The sequence below is a fragment of the Capra hircus genome, chromosome 26, assembly GCF_001704415.2.
Source record: "Capra hircus breed San Clemente chromosome 26, ASM170441v1, whole genome shotgun sequence".
In the NCBI taxonomy this organism is placed as follows: domain Eukaryota; kingdom Metazoa; phylum Chordata; class Mammalia; order Artiodactyla; family Bovidae; genus Capra; species Capra hircus.
The window spans coordinates 10,119,239-10,140,109 of NC_030833.1; the positions used below are offsets into that span (position 1 = coordinate 10,119,239).

General features: G+C 42.6%; 1 protein-coding gene across 1 annotated transcript; it reads left to right on the forward strand.

Annotated features, from left to right (window-relative positions):
- Positions 6,300–19,935, forward strand: NSMCE4A (NSE4 homolog A, SMC5-SMC6 complex component). The gene is made up of 11 exons (XM_018041579.1): positions 6,300–6,697; positions 7,386–7,463; positions 9,986–10,116; positions 12,291–12,442; positions 14,448–14,547; positions 15,299–15,389; positions 16,303–16,397; positions 17,717–17,765; positions 18,643–18,731; positions 18,822–18,908; positions 19,764–19,935. Exons 1-10 carry the CDS (start codon positions 6,406–6,408, stop codon positions 18,894–18,896), a joined length of 1,152 nt encoding a protein of 383 aa, XP_017897068.1. The 5' UTR covers positions 6,300–6,405; the 3' UTR covers positions 18,897–18,908; positions 19,764–19,935.

Below are 20,871 nucleotides of genomic sequence, written 5' to 3' on the forward strand. Positions count from 1 at the left end.
AGTTGCAAACTGTCCACTTTGCACACAGAGTGGTCAATAAATAATAAAGGAAAACAAAGCTGCTCTATTTTGAAGCCCTTTATAATACGCATTGGGCTTCCCAGGTGGCACTAGTGGTAAAGAGCTCGCCTGCCAATGCTTGAGTTTGATCCCTGGGTTGGGAAGATCCCCTGGAGAAGGGCATGCAGCCCACTCCAGTATTCCTGCCTGGGAAATCTCATGGACAGAGGAGTCTTGCAGGCCACAGTCCATGGGGTCGCAGAGAGTCAGATGCGAAGAGACCTTGCATGCATGCATCCATAATATGCCTTAGATCAACTTTCCTAAGCTAGGTTCCAACCAGTATCAAGTGTAAATTATCCACTCCTGTTAGTCCCTTAATCACCTCCCATGTTTATTTTTCCTTCCTGCCTTTTTTTCCTTAATATTTCCCACCAGGGCACTCCTTAAGTAACACAAGACTAACAAGAACAAAAATAATTAAGCTAAAATATATGTATTTCTTAGCTTGTGCTAAGAACTTTAGATAGGATAATATTGACTGATTTTAATATTTTATAATAACTCTGATGCCAAATTATTGTCCTCATTTTAGAGGTAAGGGCAGTAAGTCAACACAGTTAAGTAATGTGGCTAAATTAGTAAGAAATTAGCTCAAGTCTATTTTACAATGAAGCCTGGTTAACCATTATGCCTACAGTCTCATCTGTTTCATTTGGCCAAGAGGGGATATCTCTCCTGTGATATCTGATAGCTCTGCCCAGAAGGAAAGTGTGCTGTTTTTCCATTGTCAGAGAAGTATATCAGCTAAAGAAGAGAGAGAGTGTGTGTGTGTGTACGCATGAGGGTATGTGTGTGTGTGTTAAAACTGGAGATCCAGAATATCAACGTAAGTGAGCATTCCCAAAGAGTGCTAGAATGTAATGAAAATTTCATCCCCTTTGCAATATTTTCAATATTAATTTCAACCACTAATTTCAATGTTCAGAGTTTTGCTAAACTGCATTACTCTCTATATCTTAAAATACATTGAGAGAGTAGTATTGAAACATGTACATTATGGCACATGTACCATATGTAAAAAAGCCAGTGGGAATTTGCTGTATGATGTAGGGAATCCAAAGCTGGTGCTCTGTGACAACCCAGAGGGGTGGGAGGAGGAGGGAGATGAGAGGGCAGTTTAAGAGGGAGGGGACATATGTATACGTACGGCTGATTCATGTTGATGTATGGCAGAAACTGTCACAATATTGTAAAGTAATTATTCTCCAATTAAAATTAAATAAATACACTGAGTATCAGGTTTGGTATGTGTTTTTAAAAGAGTGCCGTGTATAAAAAATAACAGGGCAATAGACTAAAAAGCAGTAGACATATACCATGTTTCTGATGTGAGATAAATACAATGAGAATTTCTGTGTACGAAGAAATAATAACATTTAGGCAAACGTTCGCATTCTTTTACACAATTGAGAAGACCAATATTAATATGTAAACCTGTTTTCTGTGCCAAAAAATTTTTTGAAAACTATCTCAAGTATGTTTTGAGATTGGGATATTTAAAAGTTAGCAAATGTTACTCATGAAATCAATCAGTAATTAAAAATGAAAATAACAGCAATTTTGTAGCATTATTAACATCCTTATTATCAGGCAAAATAGCATAGCTAAGGCTGATTTTTAAAAAAGAAAAAATATGATAAGAATATTGAGAGGAGAAGGAGGGCATAAATGAAATGTTCACAATAGATCATACTCCTGGGATTTCCCTGGGGTCCAGCGGTTTAGACTCAGGACTTCCAATGCAGGGGGCGCTGGTTTGATCTCTGGTTGGGGAACTAAGATCCCACATGCCTTACATGCAACCAACTCTTGGATGATCAAGTGAGTGTGGCACAACAGGGGCCCCTTTGCACTCTTGAAAAATGCCAAGACAGCATTCACGATAGCGAAAGGTAAGAGTAGCTAAGTGTCCATTAGCTGATGAATGGCTAGACCAAATGTGGTCAGTCCACACAGTGGACTATCATCCAGCCAGAGAAAGGACTGACGCATGCTACAACTCGGACACACCTTGGAAACATTGTGCTAAATGAAGGCCGCCACATACAAAAAGACAACACATGATTGCATGGTTCCACTAATGTGAAACGTCCAGAGGAAAATGACAAATCAGGAGAAACAGAAAATAGGTTCCTGGTTGCCAGTGGCTGGGGGAGGCTTGGGGGTAGTGGGGGAGAGTCTGCTGATAGGCATGGGGTTTTTCCCTCAGGTGATGAAAATGTTCTAAAATAATTGTGGTGATATTTGCAAAACTCTGTAAATATAATAAAAAACATTGAATGATACACTGTAAAAGAATGGATTTTATGATATGTGAAGTTTATCTAAATGAGAAGAAAAAAAAAAGAAAAAAAAAATAAATGAGAAGAAAAATCTTACTGTAGTACCCCGAGGCAAGCACTGTGAACTGAAATGGTTCTGCTCTACCAAATCATCTGGTTCAGGGGTTGGTCCATGAGCAGCATCATAGGCATTGCCTGAGGGTGAGACATGGACAATGAGAGGCCTTCTCCCAGGCTTACGGAAATCACAATCTGTACCTTAACAGGGCCCCTTCCCAGGTAATTCATAGGCACATTCAAATTAGAGACACCATGATCCAAAGCATTAATGAGGTCTTAAGGGTCTAGCATTGAATGACAAGTATATAGAACAAGTGATCATATGAACACACTTGATTTCAAAGGCATGAGAAAGATCAGAAAAAAATGTGAGAACAAACTTTGTTTAATTTAGGAAAAAAATTGTTTGTCGGCCTTTATTTCTTTACAAGTTTCTCTTTTCTTTTATAAGCAATTACTTGCTTTAAAAAATATATATCTATCCTTTTTATTTGTGTAGGTCTTAGTTCCCCAACCAGGGATTGAACCTATGCCCTTGGCAGTGAAAGCTCAGAGTCCTAACCACTGGACCACCAGAGAACTTTCTACAAGTTCTCTTTAATGTTAAAAACAGAAAGAAAAGAAATCGGGGGTGGGGGAAGTTTTAGATAAATGGTGTGAAGTCCAGGGCTTAAGCATGCTATAAAAGGTCCTTGAGCTAATATCATTTGTGGGTCTTTTTTTTTTTTTTTTGTCAGCTAGAAATCACTTCAAGTGTAGAACTTTCTCTGACCAGCTGTTGTTCTAAGTGCTGTTGACTAGCATGGCTGTGGACTCTTTTCTAAAAAACACAGGGCAATGCTTGTGGGGTGAGAAGGTTAACAGACAACCATATTTAGACCTTGAGACCATTAAACACCTATATCCTTGAAAATGTTGATTTGCACTTTTTGATTACTAATTTGTACTTATTGTTCCACAGTACAGATTGAAAATTAACATTTTAAAGTTTAATTTCTCTTCTGAAATGATACAATTAACATATCACTGAAGCAGTACAGATTTAATAACCTATTTCTCTTCTTATTTCTACTCCAGGTAAGCAGTATTAAAAGTATACCATCAACCCTCAGATCAGAGGTTTCTGCATTCACGGATTCAATCGACCAAGGATAAAAAAATATTTTGGAAAGATTTTTTCTCTGGAAAGTTTCAAAAGGTAAAATTTGAATTTGCCATGCACTGGCAACACTTAGGTAGCACTTACATTATATTTAAAGCTATTTATATAGTATTTGGACTTCCCTGGTGGCTTAGATGGTAAAGCGTCTGTCTACAATGCAGGAGACCTGGGTTTGATCCCTGGGTTGGGAAGATCCCCTGGAGAAGGAAATGGCAATCGACTCCAGTACTATTGCTTGGAAAATCCCATGGACAGAGGAGCTTGGTAGGCTACAGTCCATGGGGTCGCATTGAATTATCTTGGTACTTTTGCAGAAAATCAGTTGACCATGCATGTATGACAGGCTTCCCAGGTGGCTCAGTGGTAAAGAACCTGCCTGCCAATGCAGGAGATGCAAGAGACTCGGGTTCGCTCCCTTGGGTAAGGAAATCCCCTGGAGGAGGAAATGGCAACCTGCTCCAATATTTTTGCCTGGGAAATCCCAAGGACAGAGGAGCCTGGCAGGCTACAGTCCATGGGGTTGCAAAGAGCTGGACATGACTGAACATGTACATGCCTGCACAAGTAGACGTATGGGTTGATTTCTGGACTTTAAATTCTATTCTATTGATCTTTATGTCTATCTTCATGACAGTATTACAGTCTTAGTTACTATAGCTTTGTAGTAACTTTTGGAATTAAGCATGCGTCCTTCCAACTTGGTCTTTCTTTTTCAAGGTTGTTTTGGCTATTCTGGGTCCCATAGGGCTTCCCTGGTGGCTCAGAGGTCAAAGCATCTGCCTGCAATTCGGGAGACCTGGGTTCGATTCCTGGGTCGGGAAGATCCCCTGGAGAAGGAAATGGCAACCCACTCCAGTATTCTTGCCTGGAGAATCCCATGGACAGAGGAGCCTGGTGGGCTACAGTCCACAGGGTTCCAAAGAGTCAGACACGACTGAGCATCTAACACTTTGACTTAACAAGGAGTCTGGAGGTAGGCAGACTCCAAGACACTCAGCAATTCAGTCACATCTATGTCCATCCTTGCCCTCCAGTGTTCCCAGTATTCTGGTCTTTTCTCATGCTTGTCTTCTCGTCAGTAGTAGACAGATGATTGGTTGCCATCATGCCAGACTCCATTTCCTCATGCCAGCATCACAAAGAAGAGTGAGGATGGTGATAAAGACTTTCTTTTCTGCAGGCTTTGTGAGTGATGCAAATGTGAATCTGCCTCCCTTATCACTGTCCAGAACAGAATCATGTCCTATCCCTAGCTCGATCTTCAGGGAATGGGGATGAGATTACCATGATTCATTTCAGGGCATAACTTTCCTGAAATCCAGGTTAAGCAGGAGTAAGGTGTGATATATGCTTCAAAGAATAGTGCTTACCTCAAACTGAGTACATCTGATTCACAACATGGTATTTTTGTAGACTTGGGTAGTAACTCAACTGACATTGTTTCTTTGAAAAAAATGGGTTCTCAGCACCAAAAAGAACTCTTGAGAAATATTTGCAATACAATCCAAAATACATGGGAGATTCATATACTTATCTTTAAAACTGTATTAATATAATTTCATCGTTTTTAGACCCATTTAAAAGTATTTTAGAATCTTTCAGCTTGAGGACCAAATATGAACATAAACCGTCAAGGTGTAGATATTTAAAAACGATGGTTAACAGAGTTTACTCCAAGAAACTCAAGGAACCTTGTCAATTTTCTGTTTGTTCAGTTGTTCTGTCCTCAAAAAAGGTGGGATTGGGACTTCCCTGGTGGTCCAGTGGTTAAGAATTCATCTGCTAATGCAGGGAACACAGCTTCCACCCCTGGTCTGGGAGGATCCCACATACCACAGGGCAACCAAACCCCTGTGCCACAACTGAGCCCAGAAGTCTATAACCCATGCTCCAAAACAAGAGAAGCCAAGGCAATGAGAAGCCCAAGAACCACAACTAGTGATAAACCCCCCACTGGTGGCAACTAGAGAAAGCCTGCCCGCCCAGCAACAAGGGCCCAGTGCAGTCAAAAATAAACTCAGACGGTAAAGAATCTGTCTGCAATGCAGGAATTGAGGGTTTCCACTTCAGTATTCTTCAGTATACTGAAGAACCCACTTCAGTATTCTTGCCTGGAGAATTCCATGGACAGAGGAGCCTGGTAGGCTACTGGAGTCCATGAAGTCCCAAACAGTTGGACAGGACTGAGTGATCAACACTTTTCACTTTCAAAAAAAAAAAAAAAAAACTGGAGGGGGTTTACCAGCTGTTCATAAACTCCATTGGGTCCCTGCCATAATGGCTCAAGGAACTAAGGTCACAGATAGTGAGTGGCAGAATCTCATCTTTCGTCTCCATATCCAGCGCGCATCCTGCTTAACTGCAGGAGACTCGATCAACAAACACGGTCTGCGTGCCCATTACCTGGCAATGTCCCAGATATTTCTGTCTGGAGCTTGGAATGAATTTCCAGCTGGAAGAATGCTAAGTATTTGTTTTAAGGGTGTGGCTGGGTCCGGGAGAGCCAGGGAGACCCCGGGGAAGGTGAAAGTCTAATGAGGTGGGCACGGAGGACCAGACCACGAAGATTATAAGCATCTAAAGTGGGATCACAGGGTATCCAACGTCAGGGGCGTGCAAAGTCAGGGGCCTGAGCCGCCCGGTGCCCGCCTGGCGGCGCTGTAACCACTGAGTCCCCGGCCTCGGCCCCTGCCGCCGGCCTCCAGCCACAGGCGTCGCTGTGCGCTCGCGCCGGCAAGGGAGCCGCGTTCCGGGGGGAGCAGGCGCTTAGGGTGTGCAGGGCTTTCAGTTTCTGGCGCGAACTTCCGCCGTTCCAAAGTTGCAGGGAGGCTTGGCGCGATGTCCGGGGACAGCAGCGGCCGCCGGCCCGAGGGCCGGGGCCGGGGCCGCGACCCGCACCGGGATCGCACCCGCTCCCGCTCCCGCTCGCGGTCCCCGCTGTCGCCCGGGTCCCGCCGCGGCGCCGCGCCCGAGCGCAGGGAGGCCCCAGAGCGCCCGGGCTTGGAGGATACCGAACCGTCGGATTCCGGGGACGAGATGATAGACCCGGCGAGCCTGGAGGAGGAGACCGACCCCAGTCTGTGCCGCCAGATCCGCCATCAGTACCGGGCGCTTATCAACTCGGTCCAACGTAAGGCAGGGTAGCGAGGCGGGAACCGCGCGCAGGCCCTGCGCGGCCCGGCTGGTTCGTGGAGCCTGGGACCAGCCCCGCGCCGCCCGGCCGCTCCCGGGTTCGGGGTTTACAAGGCGCTCGCGCATCTGTCGTGCGGATCGCAAGGCACGACCTTGGCGGGGGCGCGCGAGTCCCCCAGGGGCGGGACCGCCCGAGGCCGGGCGCGGTCTGGAAGCCGGGGAGAGGAGGCATGAGGAGCCAGGGCGCATTTTCTTAGATCCAGCGGTTCCCCGCCGGCAGTCGCCCGCCCGAGGCAGCTGCCAGAAATGCAAATTCCCCAGTGTATTGGACCTACCTATTCTGAAACTGGGTGGCCCGGCTGTGCAAGCTGTGGCTTGCAGAGTTGGAGAGTCCTTCTGATTAAGAGCGCTCCTCAGAGGCTGCAGAAGGCGTGGAAGCCCATGGGTGAAGGTTAGGGGGAGCGAAGTGGGTCCCCTTTTCAAGTTCATTCTGCTAAAGGGGTAGTCATCTTTTCTGTTGTCAGGCCGTTTTGGTTAAAGAAATACAGCTGAAAATAATTCCACCGGGGAGCGGGGGTGGGGGTAGGGGCTGGGACTTGGCTCTCCAGCTGCTGCTGGTTACTCTGTCAATGACTTGTTAGCCTATGATGAGCACCTTTCCCAAAGCTTGTATTTTTTTAAAATAGAAAACCGGGAGGATATATTGAATGCCAGCGACAAGTTAACAGAGGTCCTTGAAGAGGCCAACACTCTCTTTAATGAAGGTAATTCATTATTTTATGAAAGGAAGCTTTCTGTGATCATATATTTTAGGGTAATTTTAATTAGTTTTGCATGAGAACCGAATGCTTGATACCAAACAACCCCCATATTTATAAGAGTGCTTTACTAGTTTTGGAACCTTTTCCCTTGTAGCACCACTACTATGATTGTGCACTTATCAGTCCCTAAGCACTGCTTCCCTGATGGATCAGGGGTTAAAGCGTCTGCCCGCAATGCGGGAGACTTGGGTTCGATCCCTGGGTCAGGGACGATCCCCTGGAGAAGGAAATGGTTAACCCGCTCCGGTATTCTTGCCTAGAGAATCCCATGGACGGAGGAGCCTGGTGGGCGAGTCGGACACGACTTCACTTTCACTTTCACAAGTACAAACAAGTAGTAAGGGCTTTATTTGGGGATGGGGAGCAGCAGCCAGTTTTAACAGGCGCCCCAGGAGATTCTGTTGCTTGTTCAAGTTTGAGAACTTTCTGTGTATTATATTTCTATTGTATTGACTGCTGAGAATTTTTATGTCTTATCTTTCTACTCTATTGACTACCTAGGATGCATTAGATGTATTAAAGCAAGAACTGAGCTGGCTTCTGACATCCTGTTTCTTTTCCTGCCTTCCTCCCAACCTCCCGTCCCTAAGCTCCTTGCTTTTGGTCCACCTGATATAACCCAGTGGGGATGGCTGGGTCTAGAGGTGGCCCTGTTGGTCTCCAGTGAGGGGAGGGGCCTGAGAAAGAGAAGAATCTCAGCACTGAACTCTAGCATTGTTGGGGGCGAAGGGGGCTCTGAAATAAAAGCTTGGTTTGAATGAAAAGCAGCAGCACTGTTAGTGCTAAGAGTGGTCTCTCTGTTTGAAGACAGGACAGGTCAGGCGGCCCCTGATGGTGTGGGCACTGGGTCACAGAGCCCGGGGACAAGTCCTCAGACTACTTTTCCCTCCTGGCCTTTCTCTCAATTCTATGGGAGCAGAAGAGGAGAGTGCAGACCCATGCAGGTGAAGAAGTCAACAGAGCTGGCCGCTGCCTGGACACCACCACTCCACATGTTCTCTGAGAACCAGAACATTTCTTTCTTTTCACCTGGTGCAACCCCTCCTCCACTCTCTAGCTTTTTCTCTTCTGAGCTGGGACCCCCCCCCCCTCCAGGCTGTCTCTTCAGGGTTGCTCTTGACCCCTTGTCCCCTATTATTCACCCACCGCTGAAAAGTTGTTGATTAACAGATCATTTCCTGCTTGGCCAATTCTACTATGCTAGCTGGGTCGCCTTTTTAAGGCACAGTCACTCAACCAGGCCCTAGGAGACAGTCAGCCAACAAAGGATTCTGTATCCTCCATATATACAGACTGCATGTTCTGCAGCTCTTAGAGACGTGAACCCACCCGTGGGAGATGGGCACTTTCCTCACAGCTTTCGTGGCAGTGACGGGCTGGCGGCGGGGAGGGGAGGTCAGGTCTGCAGCAGCCCAGGAACTAGTCTCTAGCTTTTGCCTCTTGTCTCTCATTCATTGTCATGTTCACAGTAATTCTCCTGAAATAAAACTGGGGAGAAAATTATGCATATGAATTCAAAACTTGGAGTCAGTGCGTTCATCAGCCTGAGGAATGTTTGGGCAATCAAAAATTCAAGTGAAATGGCCTTGAGGAGCAAGCTAGGCAGAGGCATTTGTGTGTTTGAACTCTGCCTGCCGGATTTGTCTCTTGGCTGCTTTTTCAGTTCGCCTTTGCTGGTGTTCCTGGAGCATGGTTCCACACTGCCTGTTCCCTTTCGGGGTCTGGTCAAACCGATTCCCCTCAGTCCTGTGTCTTCCTCTAATGAACCCTCCCCTTCATCTCCCCAAACCTCATCTTCAGTTTCCTGGCCCCGTTTCCTGCTTGTCTCCTTTTATTTAAATCCTTGTCTGCAGCTTATCTTAAATGTTAAAAGATGACCCTTTTTGGATCATCCATGCTCGGAGGTCATGGCCCTGCTGCCTATAGGCTGTTCATTTGGTGGGACCTGTGCTGCCAGGCAGGGTTTGCCCCTCCCACTACCTGCCCAGTACGGAACTGCACCTGAAGCTCCTCGACAACGTACCTATTACCTACCGGTCTTGGCCACGCCCAAGCACAACGCCTTACACACGTGGGCATTCAGCTTGGCTTCCATCATCAACACAGGTGTTCATAGTGCCTGGATGGGTTACTGGAGTCCGAGGGTCGAAAAGCCAGTGTTAGAGATGATGGAGGTTTTGTTAAACTGCAGTTAATGAAGGGATTTTTATTCAGTTCCCAGAAGCAGGAACAGTGTAGTAGAGAGAGCTGGCTTTTTAGGAAGACTGGTCAGCTTTGATTTCAGATTTTGGTGAGCTAACCAGGGGAACCTGTTTTTACACAGAGATGAGTGTGTTTGAGATTTTTTTTTTTTCCTTTTGGTCCAATGGGAAATGGGGAGTTAAGTGCAGTTGGAAGTTTTGGGAAAATGCCTGTGGATAAACATGTATGTTGTAATGTGTGTCTTTTCCTTCTTTTTTGAATAGTGTCCCGAGCAAGAGAAGCAGTCCTAGATGCCCACTTTCTTGTTCTGGCTTCAGATTTGGGCAAAGAGAAGGCAAAGCAGCTGCGTTCTGATCTGAACTCGTTTGATATGTTACGATATGTGGAAACTCTAGTAAGTTCAAAGCTACAGAATCGTAATAAAAAATGTTTCATGCCACATATTGTATAATTATCCACTTTGCTTATATCCATATGCAGATGGTTTTCACGTCATTTTCCCTTTTGTTTGGGTCTGAGATTCCTCCAGAGAGATCTTACCAGATTAAACACATGACAGTCGGACTATGTGGTGGAATCTAGGTTGGGAATTGAGAGCAGTTTGAAAACCTCCTAGCCTTCTAAGAATCAGGGTGCTGTTTATTTCAAATGGCCATTTTTTCCCTCACTCGGTTGTCAGTTCAGGAGTTCATTCTCAGTGACCCGGGACCTTTGTGCTAGGCTGGGCAGAAACCCACATGCAGGCAAAGTACAGCTGGATATGAGTTACGTCTGGGGGAGGGGCATGTTTTGATTTGTCTTTGAGAGTATTTCAGAACCATACGAATATGACTGGGGTTCTGCTTTTGTTTTTTGTTGTTGTTTTATTCAACTGTCTTTGCCTCTTAATGATTGAATGGTGGTTACCTGAAATTTTGAAACTTTGGCTTGATGAATTTTTTTGCCCCCAAAAAGCACAATGAGTTGAACTTTGTATTTTACTTTTTTTTTTTTTTTTCTTTATCTTGGTTTTACTTTGAGCCAACCTCTGTCCTAGCATTTCTGTTAGGACATTAACTTTCTGTTTGTTAAAAGGTTATTAAAATGATTTAGTACCATGAGATCCGAACAGATAAATTATTTTGTAAAGGCATGAGGCAGATGAGGTTTTTGATGTTTTCAAAACCTTAGGTTTTTTAAAAAATTTAACTTACAAAAAAATTTAACTTAAATTTTAAACCTTAAAATTTTTTTTAAAAAACTTGAAGTGTAGTGCATTTTGGAAAATGCTCAATAAATAAAGTTGACTATATATTGGGTAATCTTTTTAAAAATTACTTTTATTTATCAGGGTGAGCTTTGTACTTTAAATTCCGTAAGTCTTAAAGCGGTCCATGCTGACCCCCAATCTAATAGCTGTCTATAGACTCTGGCGGGAGGATTTTTTTCAAGTATTACCCCAAATATAAGAACTATAAAGAAAAAATTGGCAGATTTTACCACATAAAAACTGAAATGTCTTCTCCAAGTGTGCAGTGGTAGAACGGTTGGCAGGAGAATGGAATAGAGCTGACCGTCTCTCTTTGACTGGGTTCTGGCAGCCTCTCTTTTCTTCAAAGTTTACCTGCCTTTAAAGGGTTAAGCTCTCTGAGGGCTTTTTATTACTGTTTTTATATGGTATTGCTGTTTTAATTTGATAACTTCTAGGCATTTCATAATTTTATAATGTTATAAAAATGTACTTTCATAAAAGCAAATTTAATACACTTTCTGCAAGATAGCTTGAGATAAGACAATTATTAGACTTCCGCCAACTCTTCCCAGGAAGTCACCTTTAAGATGAGTCAATCTCTCCCTGATGCTAGGTGCTGCTCCCTGGAAATCCTAATCTGCAAGCTAATCAGGGGTCTCCAGGAGGTTGGCTGGAAATGAAAATTGAAAGCCAGCTAAACTTCCATGTTCTATCCCAGAGCGTTTGCTTAGGGATGTGAATTTCTATTTTTATGCTAATTCAGCATTGCTGATAGTTTAAAAATGACTTGTGTGTGATCAGGCCCAGCGAGCTAAGTTCTGGTATGTCCGCCCCTCGTCCTGCAGGGGGCTAGAGCAGGGCTTCTCAGCCTTGGCACTACGTGCATTTTGGGCTGGTTGAGTCTCTGTTGTGGGGGGCACCTGCAGTAGGATGTTGAGCACTATCCTGGCCTCTACCCACTAAATGCCCTCTACAGCATTTAGTAACACGGCCCTCCCTGCCATCCACCCAGTTGTGACGATCAAAAGTGTCTCTAGATAGAATGCTGGGGCGGGGGGGGAGGGGGAGAGGCTTAAAAAATTGCTCTGGTTGAGACCCTTTGGTCTGGATCATCTCACTTTCTCACCAAAAAGTCCTGAGTACCTTGAAGAATAGTTTCTGCCAAAAAGAAGGTGCCTTTGAAAACAGGAAATTTGTAATAAGAAATTGAGCCAACATGTTAGGACACTGAAAACAGACTTTGCCTCTGGCCTGTTGTGTAGTGATAGAGATAATTGAGTGCTGTAAATGATTGCTTGTGGCTTAACTGGGGTTTCTGTTTCCCTTCGTTTTTGTAGCTGACTCATATGGGTGTAAATCCGCTAGAAGCTGAAGAACTCATCCGTGATGAAGACAGTTCTGATTTTGAACTCATAGTCTATGACTCCTGGAAAATATCAGGCAAAACAGCAGAAAACACCTTTAATAAAACCCATACATTCCACTTTCTGTAAGATTATTTTGAAAATCCGACAGACCAGCCATTTGTAAACCTTAAATTGTGTTTTATTGTAGGGACAACAATTATTTGGTATTGTAGAGCAGACAGTCATGATGCCATTGCTCGGAGACTTTCTAAAGTTTGATTTAAAAGCCCATAGTATCTTGCGGATGGATCCTCATCCAGCTTAACTGGAGCAGGAAAGGCCGTGGGCTGGCATCCCCTTAGCAGGGCACTCTGCTGGCACCTTTGCTTTCTAGCGTGGGAGACTTTAGGTCTGTGACATAATGTCTGGCTTTACCATCTTTAAAAGTCCATATTACGTAGGAGGATGATACCTCCTATGAAAGGTATCTTAAGATTCTACCAATATATGTAAAGTGCCATTTATTATATATAATTCCGTTAGATGATCGCTGTCCTATATTTGAAGACTAGTTGAGTCACTGTCACATAAACTGCCCACTTCATCTTTTTTGGATACAGCTTTGATTTTGAAAAGCTTTTCTTTATACTCAAATGGAATTGGCTCCTGTCTTAATTTCCTAGCTTAGTCTTATGAAGAGGCTAAGAGCAACTCTTACTGGTTCTTTTGTAAGACAGCCTTTAAAATATCCAGTAGATAATTTCTCCAGGGCAGCCACTCAAGTGGTTTCTTCCTTAAGTGGATAGCTTAGGGCATTTGTCTATTCTGAGTGCCCTTCTAAACCTCCTGAAATTGGTAGTGCCTCAGAAGGCTTTGGAGATGGAGATTTAGTAAGTCTGGGTTTTCTTCGTATTTCCCGAGGCATCTGTTTTTAACAAGACTTACCTTAATTCAGGTGCCCAGAATCACTGTATATTACAGCAAAAAGATCAAACTTCTTTATTATAGGAAAAGTCTAAATCTTTTTTTTTTTTACTGTTGAACTAGGCTCCAGCATAAATGCAGGATCTAAAGATAGCCTTTTGGGAATTCCCTGGTGGTCCAGTGGTTAGGACTTCAAGCTCTCACTGGTGAGGGTGTGGGTTCAATCCCTGGTCGGGGAACTAAGATCCCCCAAGCCTCGAGGCATGTCCAAAAATAAAAATAAAAAGAAAGAAAGATAGCCTTGGGTTACATAACTTAAACCTTTTGTCATCATTTAGCCCAATTTGTGGCCACAGTGATTTACTTACAACTTTGCAGCCTTGTACTTGCTGTTGCCTTGGCCTGCAGTGTCCTTTCCCCCATGTTTTCTTTCCATCTGGTAAGATTTGCTTGGGCTTCTTGGTTGACCCTAGTGGTAAAGAAGCCGCCTGCTGATGCAGGAGATGTGAGAGACTCGGGTTCAATCCCCGAAACCCACTCCAGTATTCTTGCCCGGGGAATCCCATGGAGAGAGGAGCCTGGTGGGCTGCAGAGAGTCAGACATGACTGAAGCAACTCAGCGCACACATGGGATCTGTACTGTATATTTTGATTTCCTCCAGTGCAGGGACCACAGTGGACTAAATTCTCTAGGCCCTGGTTGTTTCTGCCTGGTATGTCTGTTGCTGTAGGGCTTTTTTGGGAGGTGGAGGGAGTCCAAAAGGGAAAGGAATCCCATGGCCTCTGCCTTACCTGTTATCTCGTAAGACAGGTGTGTTCTGGAGTCGCAGGCAGTGGGGCTCTGCTCTGGCACCCCCAGAACAAAAGGCTTTTTTAACCTCAGTGGAGTTATTCATCGCCATCCCCCACACACGTTCGTCCTTCCCCTGATCTCTGAAGCTGGCTCTGTGAAACAGACAACAGGCTAGCTGGGAGGACCACAGGCATATTGACTGACTTACTATTGAGAGTAAAATACGAAGGTATTGAGGAGGAATCTGGTTGAATTCTTTGAGAAACACAGAGGAGCAGAAAGGCTGTCACAAACCGGACAGAGTCTTGGTCTGATGTCACTCATACACCACTGATGCCTGGTCTGAATTTGAGGATGCTGTGGGAACTGCTTTCAGTTAGTGAAATTAGTTTGTTTTAAAAACAAAGACATGAAAGCATATTTTTCATTAGGTTGGGTTCAATACAAGGAGAGTGCCCTGTCCCAAAGCCACGAATTGAACGTCCAAGAAAAGTTCGTATGATAGAAGAGCAGCAGGCGATGCCTGCCCAGGTTTGTTTGTTCAAATGTTACTTTTTAAAAACACTTAATTTAAAATAGCCATTAGTGTCATATACATGTAATTTGGCCGTCTTTTCTCAGCGTTTGGGTCTGGAGTCAGGTTCTGTCACTTAAAAAGTAATCATTTAATGTTTGAATCATTTTTGATATGTTTAAGTCTTTAAACATTTTATTGGATGGACCACTTGTCTTAGGTCTTAACTCATTTCTGTAGTATGGATTTGTTCTCCCAAAACAGGTTTCTTAACTTCGGCACTGTCGGCATTTGGGGCTGGATAATTCTTTGCTGTGAGAGGCTCTCCTGTGCATTGTAGGATGTTTAGCAGCATCCTTGGCCTCTTCCCACTAGATGCTAACAGCCTCCTCTCATGTTCCCCCCTCCAGTCCCAAGTATGATAACCAAGTGTTAGAAAATGTCTCATGGCAGGTGGGGGGCGCTGCAGAAAAATCACTCCCAGGTGAGAACCACTGTTCTAAACTGCCCCTTTTATAATTTGCTATTTTACATTCAACCTAAAAATGATGGATTTGGTCATGTTACTCCTCTCTTAGATAATTCATATGAAAATGTTACTAAAGCTAGAAAAATCTTTTTTAACTATCAATTTTAAGACAGGAATAAAAACTGTTAGAAATCCTAAGTAAAAGATATTTCGAGGAGTTTGGCCGGGGAAGAGAGCAGAAAAGGTTTAACAGGCAGGCAAGTAGGTCAGTCTGCTTGATAACAGCTTTATATTTTCAGTTAAAAAGAATGGAAGAGTCTCATCAAGAAGCAACAGAAAAAGAAGTAGAAAGAATCTTGGGATTGTTGCAAACATACTTTGAAGAAGATCGTAAGTACGATACCAAGCTTAAAATGGAACAATCTGTATTTGTCAGTTAGGCCTGTGTCACTTGCAATGAGAAGCTATTTTTATTTAAAAGGCATATATGTAATGCTTGAATCATTTTGATTTCTCTTGACATGTCTTTTATGAGACTTCTCTCTAGAAATCCCATGAGAACATGTCCATCCCACCATAGTGGTGAAAGAAATTCTCATTTTTATTTTTCAAAGATGGGATATTTTTTCTGTTACAAAATAATACATGGCCAAAGATGTGAGAAAAGTAAAAAGTCAAGTACCTGTTCTACCTGACCTCACTCCCTCGAGGTCGCCACTTATAAAATGTGATGTGTGTATTTTCAGATTTTTTTTATGTCTATGTCAGTCATAATAAATATGCAACTAAGTAAGTAGTTGGGATTTTTTTGTTGTTGGTGATGGTGGTGTTTTGCTTTTTTCAAAGCAAAATAATATACACATTTTTCTGCAAGATGACTTGTCCATTTGGACATTTTCCCATATTGATACATGCAGATCCTGCTTACTCTTTTCAGTGATTCCCATTGGGTGAGTGTATCTATCATACATTTAACAAATCCTCTATTTAGTGGACAAGTTCTTTATAGCATTTTTCTCTTGTATAAACTGCTGGAGTGAAAAATCTGGGCATACCACTTCATACACGTGTGCTAATATTTCTGTAGGATAGCTTTTTAAAGGAGGGTTGCCAGGGAAGTGGGCATGCAGATTTTTAATAGATACACCAGATTGTCCTCAAGCGGGGTTGTATTGATTTCCATCCCATAATAGGATGAATACCCACTTTCTTTCTTTGGTTAACACTAGAGAATATTGGTCTTAATTGATGAGCAAAAGTAATTTGTCCTCTGTTGAAGAATTTTTTCCTCTTTTTTCTTTAGCTGATACTCCAATGTCCTTCTTTGACTTTGTGGTTGATCCACATTCTTTCCCCCGGACAGTGGAAAACATCTTTCATGTTTCTTTTATTATAAGGGTAAGATTTAAGATTATTTCTCTGTTTTTCTTTGCTTTTAAGAGAGTAAATAATAACAGGTATAGATGAGAGGTGGCTAAGGAATTTGTACTAACCAGTATGTGTTTTAGACCCATTGTAGCAAAACACTGACGAGTCACAGGCCAAAAACACTAGCTAAAAAACTAAGTGCTTGCTTTTACACTGTAGACATTTTTGGAGCTTACAGATTAGGTAACTATGTAATATACATGTTAAATTTCCCAAATTTGTTGTTATATAAGAAAATACCCTTGTTTTCAAGAAATATACACCAAAATTGTAGGGAAAAGGGCTTCCCAGGTGGCACAGTGGTAAAGAATTTGCCAGCCAGTTCAGGAGATGCAAGAGAGGCAGGTTTAATCCCTGGTTTGGAAGATCCCCTGGAGAAGAAAATGGCACATCACTCCAGTATTCTTGCCTGGAGAATTCTATGGGCAGAGAAGCCAGTCCATGGGGTCGCAAAGAGTCGGACTCGACTGAGCGACTACAGTGTCACTTTCAGAGAGAGAAAGCAGTAACATAAATATGGCAAAACACGAACAGTTGGTGACCCTGGGTAAAGAGTGTATGGGAGGTCTTTGCAGTAGTCTTGTAACTCTTTAAGTTTGAAGTAATTTCAAAACAGATGGTTTAGGAGAAAAAAAGAAAAAGAAAAATTCTCAGAAGAGTACCTTGAGAATTTTCTCCAGGCTGTCTTCAGTCTTATGTCCGGTTGCAATCCTGCACTTTTAAGATTAATTCGATTTTAACAAAATCAAATCTTGTGTTGACAAAAAGTTTTTGGTTTTTTTTTTTGACAAAAGTGTTTTTTCAGAAATGATAGCTAAAGCGTATTCTGTCAACGGTCAGTGATAGTATTACGCATCGTAAAATGTGTTGTATTCAGGAACTCCCTGGCAGTCCAATGGTTAGGACTGCTCGCTCTCACTGCTGAGGGCCTGGGCTCAGTCCCTGCTGGGGGACCGAAGATCCCACCAGCTGCATGGCTCAGCCAAAAAAAATAATCATAATGATACAATGTGGAGTACTCAAAAAGTGTGAATCAGTCAAAGAGCCAAGATGGTTGTAGTTTTATTTAAGAGATCTTGGGGATGAGGCTGTGCCCGGGTAAGCGAGCTGATTAGAACCTGAAAGATACCCCACACACAGGGAGATATGAGAGAAGGCTTGTCTGTATACACTCCTCGTTATTGTCATGGTATATTTTGATTGTCTAAGGTTTAGAATTTTCTCACTGAGTAATTTTTTCATCCAGTGGCTGAAGGTTTTGAATCTAAATTTTAGTCTTTGTGTTACAGGATGGTTTTGCAAGAATAAGACTTGACCAAGACCGACTGCCAATAATAGGTAAATGATTCTATGTCCAGAAAAGTTAGTTTTAAAGAAAACGTATTTGTTACTGGAGGGTGTGAAATGTATTTTATTAAGTGTAAATTGAGTTTTTATTTTAGGTAACGAACTTTTACAATGTCTTCCTCAACTAACTGAAAATACTGAAAACTTGATCATAGTTTAAAACTGATGGATTCAGTTCTATCATTGATTCAACATCTACTGCTGTTAAGAATAACAAGAAATGATATAGTTTCCCTAAAATTTTAATTCAGAAAGTCTGTAATTACAGTTATTTTTATAGTTTCCTTCTATTTTATCCCTAATGCCAGCTCCTCCTCTCCAGAATCTGTTTTCTTTCTCATTGTTTTGCCTCTTTTATATACAAGTTTCATTTAAATATCTCTCACAGTTAGAAAACTGATGTCAAAAAAGAACATTGCTATACAATTTACAAATGTCAGTAAATATTAAAGAGCATGGTTAATTTAATGCAGAGAGAATCTTAATTTTGTTGAATGATTCACATTCTCCATTACTCTTTGTCTTCTAAGGCCTCCTGTACAGAATGAAGTGTTTTCATTGCATTTACCGATTCCTTTAAAAAGTTCTTACTTTCATACTGGATGCACTAGACCTTAGCTCTGTGTTTGGTTCATAGATAGGCAGAGTTTTTCAAATGATTGGAATGTGTTATTTTACCATATGTATTTTTTTTTTAAATGGAAGCAAGCGGGGTTACTTTCTGTTGTAATAATACAACACTAATGCATGAATTCCTAATAAGAATATAATATTCTAAGCGTCTGCTTGGTACAGGTGTCTTTCCTATTATTCATTGGTGTCTGTTCAGATTACCTCTTCTGATTCGAAAACTTTGCCTCTCAAACAGAGCCTGTTAATGAAGAAAGTCGAGGAATTGACCAAAACACTCAAATTAGGAATCAAGCAATTATAGCCTTGAGTTATCGAGACTGGGAGGTAAAGCCCTGCGTGTTACCCCGGGCAGTTTGTTTCCAAGAATTCCTTTGCTGTAAACCCAGTGCCCACATGCTGTCTGTTCTCTACCAGGAGATTGTGAGGACCTTTGAGATCTCAGAGCCTGTGATTACTTCAAGTCAGAGCCGGCAGAGGCTAAGTGCTTGACACCAGCTGAAGGTAACATTTCCCCTGGGACAGCTGCATGTATTTAGCATAGTTTCTGTCTCACTTTTTCATCTTCTGGTGAAATTGGATTTTGCTTCCCTCTAGTGCCCCATTCTTAAAATTGTGTGTAACTGGTGAGAAGGGCAGAACACGACCTAGTGGTTGCAAGTCCCCACCTTTGGACTGATTCCTTTGGTGGCCTTAAGATGTGCAGTTGAAAGAGACAGAGCAGAGATTGGTCTTGGTTTGGCATTCTCCCCACCCCCGCAACAAATGGATAAATGAGATGATGGAATATTGAATCCTCCCATCAGTTTTGTTCACTGTCCCATTAGGTTGGCTTACTTTATGCAGACAAAGTAGAAAAGGAAAATTAAGATAGAACTACCTTGGAATGATGTTGGTAATGGGCATTTCTGAAACCTGTGTTTTGTTTATGAAATAATTCTCCGTTTTTATTAAGGAGATGAGGAAGGGAATCTTAGAAATGACCTGGTATTCTGTACTGCACACAGCTGTGGGTGGGGATCAGGAGATGGGATCCTGTTGGCTCTGCCCCTTTAGTCTTACTCTGCTTTGCTTTCCTTCTCTGTAAATCTGTAAAATGGGATTCTGAGTTAAAGTTAAAACTAGCTTTTCAGGACTTAGTGTAAACTCTTAATATATGCTTCAATTATTTGAGCTTTTGTTCCAAAGTAATTGAAGGGAAGAGGAGAACTGACATAAGATCTATACTGTAGGTTTGCTTGGGCCCTCCTCACTGAGGAGGAGCTGGTTGGCAGATTTCCTTTATGCATCTTCTTAAATGAACTTTCGATTTACCATTTATAAACTGTTAATCAGCTATTTCCCTCCTTTGTTTTTTAGGACTCATGTGGATGCTGAAATCCAAAAAGGAAAGCAGCATGTATTGTATATATTGTATGATCAAACATTTTTAAAGACAGATTGTTTTTAATAAAATGTAGCTTTTGATAGTTAATGAATTTGTCATGTTTGTCTTGGATTAAAGGAAATTCATTGCCATATGTACAAATAATTGCAGTTATTCTGTATTTTCTGTTCTTGGGAGAGTTTCTGCTTTATCTAGCCCTGTCCCATTGAAAGTTTTAGTTAGGTTGTTAATGGCTTAAAGATCATTATGGTTCTCTGCATCTTTTTTGGCTGTAAAGTTAGCCAGTCAGGTCAACACTTATTAGGTTGTACCATATGAAACTGTTTTCATAGGTAAGATATAGTCAAATATCAGCAATTTTATGTGCTTCAGCCTGTTTTACACACAAGGAACTGTTCAATCCTCTTTCAAGCCAAGCCAGACCACTTTTTGGGGCAACGCCAACCCTGGGTTCATCTTAGCAGCAGTCCTTCCTCTGCCCTGAGGGCTGTTGACTGCCACAGAGAAAATCTGTGCAGCTTTGGGTCAAGTGATGCTGCTCCCCTGGGTGCTGGGCCGTCAGGTCCGTCCTTGATGTTCTGAGTCCTAGTTGGTTCCTCTTCTTGCCCTTCTCCACCCGTCCTTTCTCACTCCTTCCCTCTGATGTCAGAGGTAGGGTTGTCTCATCTGCAGAGGCTCTGGTCTCCTGCGTCCCCATCCCCGGGTCTCTGCTGTCAGTCAGCCCTTCTCCATACCCAGCGCTTGCCCTTCAACCCTGTTCATCTCTCGGCTTCAAAAAATTACTGTGACCCTTCTCAAGTTACCTCCTTTTAAAGTAACAATCACTTGCTGTCTCCTCATGAGCACTCCCACCACGCTGTGGGGCACCTCTTTTCCCACCATCCTGAAAGGCTTGCTGTTGGTGACTCTTCCAAAATTGTTAAATCCAATGGGTAAATACTATGCATTTGACACTTGAAAACTTTCTGAAAACTGTACATCCTTTTACTTGGTCCTCTCCCTGGTTCCCCTTCCACCAGTTTAGGAATCTCATGATTTGTAGTTCATCTATGTCCTGAACATTCCCCCAAGTTTTCTGGA

Coding starts and splice junctions, on each gene's coding strand:
- NSMCE4A (XM_018041579.1), top strand. CDS start 6,406: ATGTCCGGGGACAGCAGCGGCCGCCGGCCCGAGGGCCGGGGCCGGGGC. Junction 7,464..9,985: donor CAACACTCTCTTTAATGAAG/GTAATTCATTAT, acceptor TTTTTTGAATAG/TGTCCCGAGCAAGAGAAGCA. Junction 15,390..16,302: donor AACATACTTTGAAGAAGATC/GTAAGTACGATA, acceptor TTTTTTCTTTAG/CTGATACTCCAATGTCCTTC.